We start from the raw sequence: 12,950 nt of genomic DNA, 5'->3' as shown, positions 1-12,950 counted from the left end.
CCATGGAGCATCCAACATCAAATGTGTCACCGTGGGCAACCAATGGTCCCCGCTGCCACATTTTATTCACTACCCCTTGATGAGGACATCTATTTTATCCAGCTCACAGGAGTGAGAGCTGGTATATGGTGTGTACAATGATTTACTCAATGACTGAAAATTAAAAGTATTGAAATAGGAGAGGACACCTGTGAAGAGGTAACTAAAAAGTGTAGACGATAGTCAAGTGTTTTAATTTAAATGTGTGGGTGCGAGCAAAAGCCAAGACTCCCCTGTGTAAAAATAGAGCCCGCGCCCCCTCCACCCATACAGAGTCGGTGGAGAGAGGCCCTTTAGAAGCTGGCAGACTTGTTTACTTCTCCATGGCTGTGGCCGGGGGCCAGGCTGACAGCTGTCACTCATCCCTCCCTTCCCACAGCTCGCCCCTCCTGGATGTTTGTCACTCCGCGACCTCCAGCTGCAGGACCTGCGGCCTCTGAATGAATTTGTGGTGTGTGCCACAGTCAGCTAGATACCCTTTCTCCAGGCCCCGGCCCAGCAGAGTTGCACAATGCGGCTCATGGTCCACTGGTGCCTGGGTGTGAGGGAGACACAGTGGCAGCTCATGTGTGAGTCCGCTTACCTGAGCACGGGGAGTGGGGGGGGGGGGGGGGTACAGCCCCCTCCCTCCAATGCCCACTCTACAAACAGAAACTGGAGACAAGCACGGGAAGAGAGGGGCAGGAAAAGAGACACCCAATCCCTCTTAGCACTAACTATGTGTTGCCACTGCGACTGCCGTCTCCAGTGTGTATGTATAGGGGGGAGGGGGGTAGCTCTTGCCTCCACCCCAACCAGGTAACTGCACCCTGGAAACTACCTTGGAAGTCACGCATGGCGCCAGCAATGAACAGAGGAGCTCTCACCCACAGCTCTGCTGCCACCAAGCACATGTACAGTACCCATATAGCAGCACAAGCATAGGACAGCACTTTTCTACGAGGCACCTAACGTCAACAGCACAAGACCCACATCTTTCTTCAGTACACCATACCTCTGCAGTACCCCACAACCCATTAGCTGGTCTATATGGGACTGGCGTAGCCTCTCTTCGTGGCACCAGACGCCCCCGGAAGTCACAGAATCTGGCGCGTAGGCGCCACATTATCTTTACAGACCCATAACCCTTCTATAGAGCACCACCCTGCTTCGATGAGCCAGCATTTATCACGGATAAGATATAACATTCCTCTAGGTCATGGTGCCAGGTTCCCTCTAAGAGAAATTATCATTTCACGAGTCACAGAAAGTGTCTAGAATGGACCCCATGTTATATGAGAAAAAACGACTAAATGCAAAGGGACTACCCCACTCAAAAGGGTCAAGGGGACCAGTTACTAAAGGGGCACTGCGGGGAAGGCACAGCGTCTCCATAGGACCACAAAACCCTCAAGGCCATAACAAAACCCTCAAGGCCATAACAAAACCCTAAAGGGAACACCTTTCTACACACCACCACCACACTCCTCTGCTAAGACAGCGCTCCTGCTTTAAGAAACAATAACAATCTTAGGTCAGCTTCGAGGTACAGCACCCATTCTTTCGGGCACAGTGCCCTCCTCTAAAGGGCACACACCACCGAGGAACAATTTCCCAATTTAATAGGTAATGCACCTCTCTGCAAGGCACCGAAGCCTCACAATGCCTTCTGTGGAGCACAGCGCACCCTGGGGTATAGTATACTTATGTGCGCCACAAAACTCGTACATCAGGTGTGCTACCCACAGAACACACCTCTTTCAGGTGCAGCACACCACATGTGGCGAGCAGTACCGCCTGCCGATGAACAGGTAAGCTCTGGCAGCAATACCACATTGTGACAAGCAGTAACCACCAACTGATACTAGTCCATGCGAGCATCATCACCTTTTGGGGGCAATATCCAGTGTGCACTACACCCCTGCAGGAGCAGCACCGCCTCCAGTGCACAGTATCCCTCTATGAACACTATCACTGTGGCGAGCAGTAGCGCTATCTCATCGTGTGCATCACCCACTATGGACAGGACCACACGTGATACACAGAACCCTTTAGTTGCTGTACCTCTTTCCGTGAACAGCTCCCGTACCTGAAGGCTGTACCCCAATCTTGATGCTCAGCAGCGGCACTGCTCTGAACACTACCATCTGGTTCAGAAGAACTGTTGACACCACCATCCAACCTCTGATGCGACGCACCACTCTGAACACAACCTCCTGATGCACAGCACCATGGGTAGCAGCAGCCACCCCATGCACTGCAGCCCCCTGACAAATAGTACTCCCACGTGATGAACAGAAGCGTCTGCGAGCACTAGCATCTCCACACGCACAGCACATCTCTTCGAGCAGCACCCCTCTGAGAGCCCACAGACTAATGTACAGCAGAGCCGGATGAGCAGCACCACCTACTCACGAACGGTAACTCTCCACTGCGAGAAACAGTACCACCTCCTGGTGCACAGCACATCTGTGTGAAGCGGAGCAGTACCTCTGAGGGTACCCCAGGAAGGTACTCACCTGGTTCCACCAGTCTCCTAGACTCCCTGCTCCCGCCACGGCCTCCTCGGCTCCCCCGGCCTCTGCCTCTTCCTCTGCCTCGACCTCTCCCTCTGGCAGCGGCCCCTCCTCGGCCCCTGCCGGGAGGACCCAATAGGATCCCGGGTGCTTCTGGCCCTACAGCTCCCTGGCCGAGCGGCTCCCGCGGTTCACCTGTTATTTCAACCTCCGCGGGGGGCGCAGCTCCTCGGCCGCGGCCTCTCCCGAGCCCCCTGGCTCTGCTCGAAGGCCTGCCGCGGCTCCCTCGGCCCCTGCCGGGAGGACAGATTATGGTAGCTCCCGCTGCTGGTCTTCCCCGGCCCCGGGGCGGACGGCCTCGGGGGACTGCAGTCCACGAATGCGCTGTCAACGCACCCACTGGGTCTTTTCGGGCACCCGCTGCCCCCGGAGGTTCCCCGGGAGCCTGGCTGCCAGTCTCCGCAGTTCCGTTGTCCTGCCCACGGGGATCTCGTGGGAGCCCAGCCGTGCCCACTGCCCGGCCCCTGCTTCTTGACTGGAGTCCCTGGGGGGGCGCTGTCACCATGTCTGCTGAGCCCGGGACTGCCGGGGACGACTCCTGGGGCTCCCCGGGGACAGGGCTGGCTGCCACCGCTCCCCTGCCCTTGCCCCGGGCGGGCTGCTGCACGGTAGCCGCGAGGGCTGCGGTCCCAGGTGTGCCAGGACTGAGCTCCTCCCCGGAGCCGGGGCTGGCTGTCACCGCTCCCTTGCCCCTGCCTCGGCCCGGGGCGCCCCCGGCTGCTGGTCTTCCGCGGCCCCTCCGGCCTCGCCCTGGCCCTCCTCGGCACCCTCGGCTCCCAGAACCCCCGGCCTCCGCCGCTAGCATCTTCATGTCCGCGGCACTGCCCGCTTCAGCTGCTCCGGGTGCTGGCAGGACTGGGCATGGTGGGGAGAGGGTGTCTCCGCGGAGTTGGGTTCCTCGGGAGGGCAGTGCTCCAGAGGGGTCCTCCTGACAGTGGTCCTCAGGGGTGGCTCCGAAGGCGGGGTTTCGCATACAGGTTTGGGGCACCGCCTCCTGCCCTTGGGGCTCCGCCCCGCGCACGGCCTGTCACGGGCTCGGGCTGCCTCGGTCTCCCGCCGCCGCTCAACCTCCTGCGGTCTCCTCCGCCTCCTGCCTCCGCTCCGGACTCGGCTGTCTGTGGAGCCGCCTCCAGCGCTGCGCGCGCAGCAACCGAGGCCCCGCCCCCTGGACCAACGCACCGCCCTCGCGGGCTGCGCGCGCAGCCCAGTAGGCCCGCCCCGTCAGACTCAACAGACCGCCCACGTGCCCTGCGCTCGAGCTCACACCACACACCGCCACCTCCGCCTTCTATTGGCTAAAGGCCTGCCAAATCCTCGGAGTCCATTTTTTCGGCACTACAGGCCGCCCCACTGGAGCAAACCTCTAGGCACCGCCCCTCCATCGAAAACCCACAAGCTGTCTACCTTGCAAAACTTTTTTACGGAATAATTAAAAAGACGAATAACTAAAGGCTTAACAGTATGTAGCAAAATGAATCCAGCACATCTTCAAACTCCATCTAACCATTTGCAGCTTAACAACAAAGCTTGCTTTCAGCTTCTCACTGAACTTTTAACTGTTGTAGGGCGCGCATGTGTGTCTCCATTCCAAGTACCTGAACACTGGTATGTGAATGTCAGCATTAAAGTGTCAGCAAGGTACCCATATTGGGTGAGGAGGGGACCCAGTGATTCTAGAGCGGTGCGGGTGGGCAACTCTTCCTTCCGCATCTTTTTTGTTACACCAACCAGATTCTGACAAACGAGGCAGCCTATGGGAACGCCACCTTGCTCGCATGCGCAGTTTCTTGTTTGGCAGATGAACAAACTGCGCAGGTGCAAAACTCAGTGGTGTCCATGTTAAAATCAGTCAAAACGTCTAGACTCTTTAATCAATGGGAGGGCAGCGAAGAGGGAGGAACGATCCCGCATTAATTCAGTACAGAATAGAATGAAAACAAATGACGTTTTGCCTGTCTCTTCCATGGCTGCCGGCTGGGACGTTGCCCCGCCTGAAAAGACACTGTCTCCTAAATTATTCTGACGACATATGTCAACAAGGCGGTACCTTTCAACGACTGTACGCATGCGGTTGACTTTAGGAAATCCCCGCCCAAGCGGAAGGCAAATGGTAAATACTACAACTCCCGTCATTCCTGGATTTTGACTACCCGAGAGCATATTCATGGGGTTTATAGTCTTTTAGTAGATTATTACCTGTCGCTATCACGCATTTCAGAGTGGAAGGCAATAATACAACTGAAGAACTGCTGTACCTGAACATTATTTTACCTATTTCTAAATCAGTGCCAGTTAACCATTGCCGTATGTCAGCAAAAAATGATTTAGTGGTTTAGAAGCACCCAAAGTATTCCACCGCCCTCTAGTCTTGATTCTTGAGACTTCATAGAAGGGAGAACGGATTAGGGGTAGACATGTCACTGTTGGGGCGCGGACTTGTGGTATAACGGAAGCGAACGTTATTGCCTTCCGAGCACTCAGTGCCTTGGTAAAGGGGTGCCCTGATCCAGACCTGTCACTCGGTCCCGAGGGTACATTCAATTTGATTTTACAGTTTGTAGGTTGTGGTCTAAGTCCACACCTGTACACCTTGGGCATGGTGTGACTTTACAAGTGTACCTCGCAGCATTATCTTCATGACAAAACCAGAACTTGAACTACAAGTCAGCTACTGACCCTGTTTTGTGACCGGCATGTACCGATAACAGCAATGTTGCATTCGGATGTATTGTTATCTTGCACGCGCGGTCTGCTGAGCTAATCGTATTCCAATGCTGGTGCCATGTTTTCTGTGCCGTGTATTATGTTTTGATAATTTGATTGAATATGTAGTGCATCCTATTGTTACGTTCCTCTTATGTCCCACTTGGGACACCGTTCTAGTTTGCCACTGTGTGTCCCTGCGCGGACACCATACCTGTGAGGTCATCAGCTGTCCAACTGTTCCACTGACAGTTGACAGCTGATCGCCGACACTGCAAGTCGTCATTCGCTCCTCCCTTCTGGAGCATGTGTTGGTTTATGTTAATTAAAGGAACTTTCTGCTTCATCGAAGCGTGAGCATATTCTTAACAACTTGGCGACGAGTGCCAACACGGAACCCACGTTCGCCGTACAGAGAAAGTAAATACAATTCTTTCCTGAGAAGAGACTTGCACATTCTTCAGTCGGACTTCCTGATACGTGAATTTTGACAGGACATCACCCAGCATTTGAGGCACTTGCGTTCAATATCATTGGACTTCGTTTTCTTCTTCGTGCCCTGCGGAGTGCTAACAAATATCTACAAAGAACTTCCGCTCCTCCTGAGGTGAATATTTGCTAATTTAACGTTTTCCCGTTAAAGTAAAAACAACAGAAATTTTTGTGGCGATTTCAAACGTAAAGATTTAACAATTGAGCAGTGACTGATGGTGAGAAAAACCTCCGTTTCTCTGACTGACATTCAACGGTTTTTCCAACCGCTTCAACTGTCACCTGAACTGTCATCCGTCAACTGTCAACATTACTAGACTCGCCTCTCAGCTGTTTCGCACGTCATCACGCTCCTACGTGATACGTGCCGCCATCTTGGAAATCCTTCTTCCAGCGTTTAGCGGTCTAGTGTTCCCTGCTGACGATCGTCACGACGCATTACGCTGCAATCTTCCTTCCTCCTGTCAATTTCAACGCGCGCACTGGATTAAGCAAACTAACTTCCACCGGTGCAGCGCGCGCTCAATGGGAGACTACACGGTGTACCAGGACTTTCCTTTGGGACTTCACCACCAGTAAGAGTTTCACATAAAAAGAAAATAATTTTTTTTGACTATAACACTGGCATCTTGTGGGTAGTTTTTAACCCTTCTCTCTCCCAATGGGTTGGCAGATAATGTGATTCTCTGCGCTATTAAGCATATTGTTTTCCTTTTCGAATACCATGAGAATCACCCTCACTATTTCATAACGTGTACTTTCCTCACCTCACTATTGTACTTTGGCTAACCTGTTTAACATAACTCCTTACCATGGCATCTGGATACGTGTGGAATCTCGCACCACCCGAGACATTTTTAAGAGCAGGGGATGAACCAGTTCTCAAATGGGAAGAGTGGAGAGATTACTTTTTAAACTATATCTCCACACTAGAAGAAGATGACGAAGTTAAGCCTGAAAGGAAGTATAAGTTACTAATGCATTCATTGGGGGCTGGTGGCATAAAAGTTTATAATGCTATAAACAAAAGGATTAGGGCCGAAAATGAAGGCGACGTTTTCATTAATGCCATTGACGACCTCAACACGTACTATAAACCCAGAGTATGCGTCGGTGTGGACAGATACAAATTTTTCCACAGAAAACAAGGTGAAAATGAATCTATTGACGACTATGTGTCTGTATTGAAAAACCTTGCATTAAATTGTCGATTCGGAGACCTGCATGATGAACTTATTCGTGATCAGATAGTAATGCAAGGATCTAACTCCAACATACAAGACAATCTGTGGGCTAAGGGAGAGTATCCTCTACAAAACATAATTGATATAGCCAGAAAGGCAGAACTTACAGGGCGTTGCGCCAAGGCAGTTCTGGCAGAGACGAAAGAGAAAAATAAAGGTGATGTCGTGGGGAAGGTGGTTGATAAAAGGAACTATAACAAAACCAATGTACATCAAAAAAACTATAGAAAAGTGTACAAGAAAAATGATACCAAAACTGAACTTCATTGTTATCGATGTTTGAGCCCATCTCACTTGGCCAATGATCACAAATGCCCAGCCAAAGAAATTAAATGCACACATTGCGGGGTTAAAGGGCATTATGTGAAAGCTTGCAACAAAAGAAAACCGCAAAAAATCAAAATGATTGAGTACAGTGGGAACTCAAGTGATAGTGAAGATGAGTATGATGACGTTAACATGTATGTACTAGGCATTGAAGAAGAAAAGGGCGAGTACGTAGATGTAATAAACACCACAGGGAAAATAACCAGAACAAGAAAACCCATATGTCACATGACTATTGGAGGAATAAATATTGACATTGTGGCAGATTCCGGATCTCCATACACCATAGTTAACAAGCAAGTATGGAAGGATAAGTTTGAATCCAAACTGGGAAATGACCTAGAGAAACCAGATATAAAAATAAGGTCATTTACTGGAGAGCCAATTGAAGTATGTGGTTACAAGAGACTCAATTTCAAATATAAAAGTCGCGACTCCGACAGTAAACTGTATGTCTCTGAAGTTGGTCCATCTGTATTGGGGTGGATGGATCAGGGAAGTTTGGGAATCATCCTTGATCCGAGTAGAGAGGATCCCGTTCTAAGCCTTTTTGATGACGAGAATTACGCAGACTCCTTGCTAAAAAAATACCCCAAGGTATTTAGTGGGACTGTTGGAGAGCTCAAGGGATATCAACATAAAATACAACTTAAACCTATTAACACTCCCGTGATACACAAATCAAGAAATATCCCTTTTGCCATCAGAGAGGAGGTTGAATCTCAATTGGACCAACTCCTGAATGAAGGAATTATTGAAAGAATCGATGCCTCTGAGTGGGTCGCACCATTGGTTATTGCCAAACGAGCCAACGGAAAATTGAGGCTCTGCGTCGATTTGAGAGACCTCAATCAAAACATCATTGTAGAACAGTACCCACTTCCAAAAATAAACGAAATGTTAGCTGCGACCAAAGGTATAAAATGGTTTTCAACAGTGGACTTGAAGTCTGCATACCACCAAGTGCCACTACATCGTGACAGCAGGTCGTTGACGACTTTCATTACTCCACATGGCTGTTTCAGGTTCACCCGAGTACCTTTTGGTTTGGCCTCAGCGGCAGCTATGTTTCAAAGACTTATGAACCATGTCTTCAAAGGAATTAAAGGAATTTTACTATTTCAGGATGATATCCTGATTATGGGGAAGACCAAGGAAGAACACGATGTAAGAGTTGAGCAAGTCCTCGAAATCCTGGAAAGTAAAGGTCTCACCGCAGAACATTCCAAGTGCAAATTTGCATGTAAATCTGTAAATTACCTGGGCCATAAGATAACAGGCGAAGGTGTTAGCCCAAAAATGGAATTGTTACAGGCCATTAAGGATTCCCCTATTCCGTCCAACAAGGATGAAGTAAGATCATTCCTAGGACTGGTGGAGTTTTACTCCAAATTCATCAAAAACTTTGCATTGAAAACTTACGATCTTAGACAACTACTTAAAACAAAGAACAGGTTTGAATGGAGCAAGGACTGTGAAACCGCTTTTCAAAACCTCAAGAACGACATGTGCACAGCTTTTCCATTGCAAGGATACGATTCTACCTTGCAAAACTATTTGACAACTGACGCCAGTAACAAAGGCATTGGTGCTGTCCTAACCCAAAAAGACTCCAAGGGCAATGAGAATACTGTGGCTTTCGCTTCGCGATCACTAACTCCTGCGGAGGAAAAGTATTCCGTGATTGAACGTGAAGCACTCGCGTGTGTATGGGCATTGGAGCATTTCCGGCAGTATATCTGGGGAAGGATGGTCCATCTCTGCACTGACCACAAGCCACTAGTCAAAGTGCTGACAACCAAGGGATTATACACTGCATCCTCAAGGTTGGCGAGAATGTCTGTACGCTTGTTTGACTTCGTATACATGGTGCATTACATACCAGGTGTGAAGAATGTCGTGGCTGACTATCTCAGCAGAATGCCTTTAAAGAACAGGGAGCAGACTGATGAGGAAAATGAAGAAATGTGCATTGCCAAAATTTTTGATGAGGACAGCAGGTTAGAAAAAGAAGAATGGTTCGCCGAACAGAGGAAAGATGACACCATCGTTCAAGTGATGGAAAAAATTAATAAGGGGTGGCCAGCAAAAAATAGGCTACAAGAAAAACTTAAACATTTTTGGGAAGTCAAGAACGAATTGTGCCAAGAGGATGGATTTTTGATCAGAAACGGGAGATTCGTACCACCAGAGTCATTACGTACCAAAATTCTCAACATATGCCATGAAGGGCATCTGGGTATTGCCAAGACTAAGAGCAGAGTGAAAAATATGTACTGGTGGCCAGGCGTGAGCAAAGACGTTGAAAGGGTGATCAGAGAATGCAAGTTATGCATGGATGCAGACAAATCACAAGTCCCATTTAGACCACCATTACAACCCATTGCGTCACCCACTATGCCATGGGAAAGAATCGGCATTGATGTGATGGGACCCATCACGGAAGCGCAGGAACAATGGTATGTGATAGTAATTAAGGATCACTTCAGCAAATGGCCGGAAGTAAAAATAATCAGTAAGCCAGATGCGCACAACCTTGTTAAATTTATGGACGAGACATTTACAAGAGAAGGTCTACCCAAGCAGATTATTAGTGACAATGGGGCACAATTCATGTCTCACATTTTTCAAAATTATATACAAAAACACAATATAAAACATAAAACCACATCTGTATATCACCCCGCTGCCAATGGTGCAGTCGAAAGATTTAATAGAGTATTGAAAGGGACCATCAAACTGGCAGCGAACAATAACCTCGACTGGAAACAAGAAGTGCTGAAAACTGTATGGGCTTACCGCATTACACCAAGTGACACCACGGGTCATAGCCCATTTGAACTTATGCGCGGCAGAACGCCACTAACAAAAGACAACGTGGGGTGGATAAATGCTGCCAAAAGAGTGGAGTGGTCAGCAAGAGCAATCCAAGAGAGACTTAGGCAAGCCCAGCACAAAACAAAAGTTTACTATGACAAAAAACACGGATGCAAGGAAGTAGAAATCAAAGTGGGAGATCTTGTCAAGGTGAGAAGGAGTGGTCACGTGGGGAAAACGCAGAATAGATATACCCCACCCTTGACGGTACGGAACATTTATAGCAACTCAGCACGTTTGAGCGACGGAAGAGTGTGGCATTTCTCAGCACTGTCAGCGTACAAGTATCCAGCAAACCCCGAAGCTGAGTCCAAGGAGGATCCCGTTCCGGAAAGCTACAGGGATAATCAAGGTACCGCCGCCAAAGACAACAAAACATCCATGGACTTTTCGGACTACGAGTCTGACTATGAGTTCCCTGCTACACCCGTGACTGGGGGAAGAAGCGATACAAGAACCACCATGGATCCATCAATAACGATAAACGACACTCAGGCCATCAAGGAAAACCGGCGCAAGTTGCCACCCACACCGCTTGAAGGAGATTTACCACTAGTCCGCAGAACACGTGCGGGAAGGTTGTTGGGGGCACCCATGAAGCTCAAGGACTTCGTTTGTGAATGATACTCACCTCTTTTAGACCTGTCAACCTTTCCCTAGTTTCCAGACTTTTACTTTGATCTCAAAGGGGGAAGATGTGTTACGTTCCTCTTATGTCCCACTTGGGACACCGTTCTAGTTTGCCACTGTGTGTCCCTGCGCGGACACCATACCTGTGAGGTCATCAGCTGTCCAACTGTTCCACTGACAGTTGACAGCTGATCGCCGACACTGCAAGTCGTCATTCGCTCCTCCCTTCTGGAGCATGTGTTGGTTTATGTTAATTAAAGGAACTTTCTGCTTCATCTAAGCGTGAGCATATTCTTAACACCTATGAAAGTCGTTCTATGTTCCGTTGTTCCGGTTACTGATCAGTCGTTCCCCAACGTCATTCAGTTACTGGATCGCGGAGATAGGAGTTTTGTCAGAGAATGGGCTCCTGGATCGAACAAAAGGAAACTAATAAATTGCTTCCTTTACTATTTCACTTGTGGATTCTTCTTTTGCGAAGATATCAGCACCACATGTTTATGGCAACAAGGATGGTTTCCTTCTAACATGGAGCAGGATTGGGTTATGTAATCCTCTCGGGAGCCCACCTAATCTGCTTGTGTCTGTCTGCACCTCAAGTGTGGTATTGCTTCAGACGGATTTCCGGAATCAGCAGGGAGGAGTCACACACGATTGCCCACACTTGGCACGCCTCAAGTGTTGCATCCCCTGCAGACGGATGCTATGGCAGGACCGGATGCTCAGATTATGCTTCTCAATTTCTTTACTACTCCAAACAGCTGCAATGAGAACAAAGTAAAGTAGAAAAAACATATACACAAACTACATATCCCATGAGGCTTTGAACCATGCCTCCGATATCAACCAATGAACAGAGTCCCAAAGTATACAAATTAACAAAGTACCATCCTGACTGCCTCTTTCTTTGCTGCTCCGCAGTAAAGATAAGTGCCTTGTTAATTTGTCCAAATATTACAGGGTTATCGTTGCAGTTAAGATTCATGCATGTTATGATGATTATGATGTTGTTATACTGTGTTTTTAATTGATTTATGCTTACGATATTGAGCTTATGCTTTGTGCTCAAGCTGCGTTTTCCCGCGCGTCTGTTGAAGTCAGACTCCCACAGTGCGTGTTGCGCTGTTCGAGTTTTAGGCTTTAATTCCAGACACAAATAGATTGGTTGTCACCCGGTGTTGCTTTCATTCCTTGGATTCAGAACGCGCTCGCTATCGATCTGGTGCCCACTTGAGTCGCGTCTTGCGATCCGGACAGGAGCTGCACCCTCCCTCCCCCTTGTCAGGGAGCGAGACATACGTCGCGAGCCCGCCCGGGCTGGTGCGTATGTCTCGGGAGCCTGCACAAGCTTACGCTTGCGTTCACAGGCTCCCCTTCCGACACACTGGAGGAAGCCTTGCCCCGGGCTGAATAAATGAGGGTGTGGCAGCACGCAGTGAGGTGGCCGGTACCATGCCTTTCAGACAGCCGTTTGGCATATCGCTTTTCATAGCAGTCACCTTCTCAGACAGTTTCTAGCATTTGCCTGCATTGAAGTAATTTTTGGGAGCCCTGCACCTAGTAGGCAGACAGGGCTTTCTACCCTCCATTAGTGCTACTTGCAGGAGCTCATTGATACCTTTGGCCATTGCTGGAGCAGAGTTTTCTGTTGAAAATTTATCGTGTTTTAAGCTCCAGTTTCGTTTATATGGTTTAACTAAAATTATTAATTTTAAATCATTAATCCATAGTTTATTTTGTCAAAGCCGGACTTACCAACACTACTAATGAGAGAAAATTACACGTGGGAATGCATTTATGTTGCTTATTAATAATGTGCGGTTTTAATTTAATGAATGTTGCAAAGTGCTGTTTGTTTAAAGCACGAAACGCTTTTGAAATAACGTGTATTAATGCTTTATTGTGTTGCAGGAGGCTAGATAATTACATACACATAAGGGTATTAGTGGGAATTAACACTGTTTTATCATTATGCTGTGGTAACGTTGTTTTGTGTTTCTTTTAATTAAGATGGTCCGTTTTGGCCTAAACCAAGATGGCTGCCTTTTACAACCTGCGCTCGAGTGAGTGAATTTTGATGGGA

The 12,950-nt window shown here is 48.6% G+C and overlaps 1 protein-coding gene across 1 annotated transcript in view; it reads right to left on the bottom strand.

Annotated features, from left to right (window-relative positions):
* AHDC1 (AT-hook DNA binding motif containing 1) overlaps window positions 1-3,729 on the bottom strand; it is a 360,405-nt gene extending 356,676 nt beyond the window's left edge. The window contains exon 1 of the mRNA XM_085645688.1: window positions 2,538-3,729. Coding sequence (XP_085501814.1) covers window positions 2,538-3,567 — 1,030 coding nt within the window. The 5' untranslated portion in view covers window positions 3,568-3,729. The remainder of the gene's footprint in view (window positions 1-2,537) is intronic.
* Window positions 3,730-12,950: the final 9,221 nt, after the last annotated feature.

Source organism: Triturus cristatus, chromosome 3_1 (genome assembly GCF_964204655.1).
Source record: "Triturus cristatus chromosome 3_1, aTriCri1.1, whole genome shotgun sequence".
NCBI classification, from domain to species: Eukaryota; Metazoa; Chordata; class Amphibia; order Caudata; family Salamandridae; genus Triturus; species Triturus cristatus.
The sequence above is the reverse complement of the archived record's forward strand: the minus strand, read 5'-3'. Positions and strand labels throughout refer to the sequence as shown.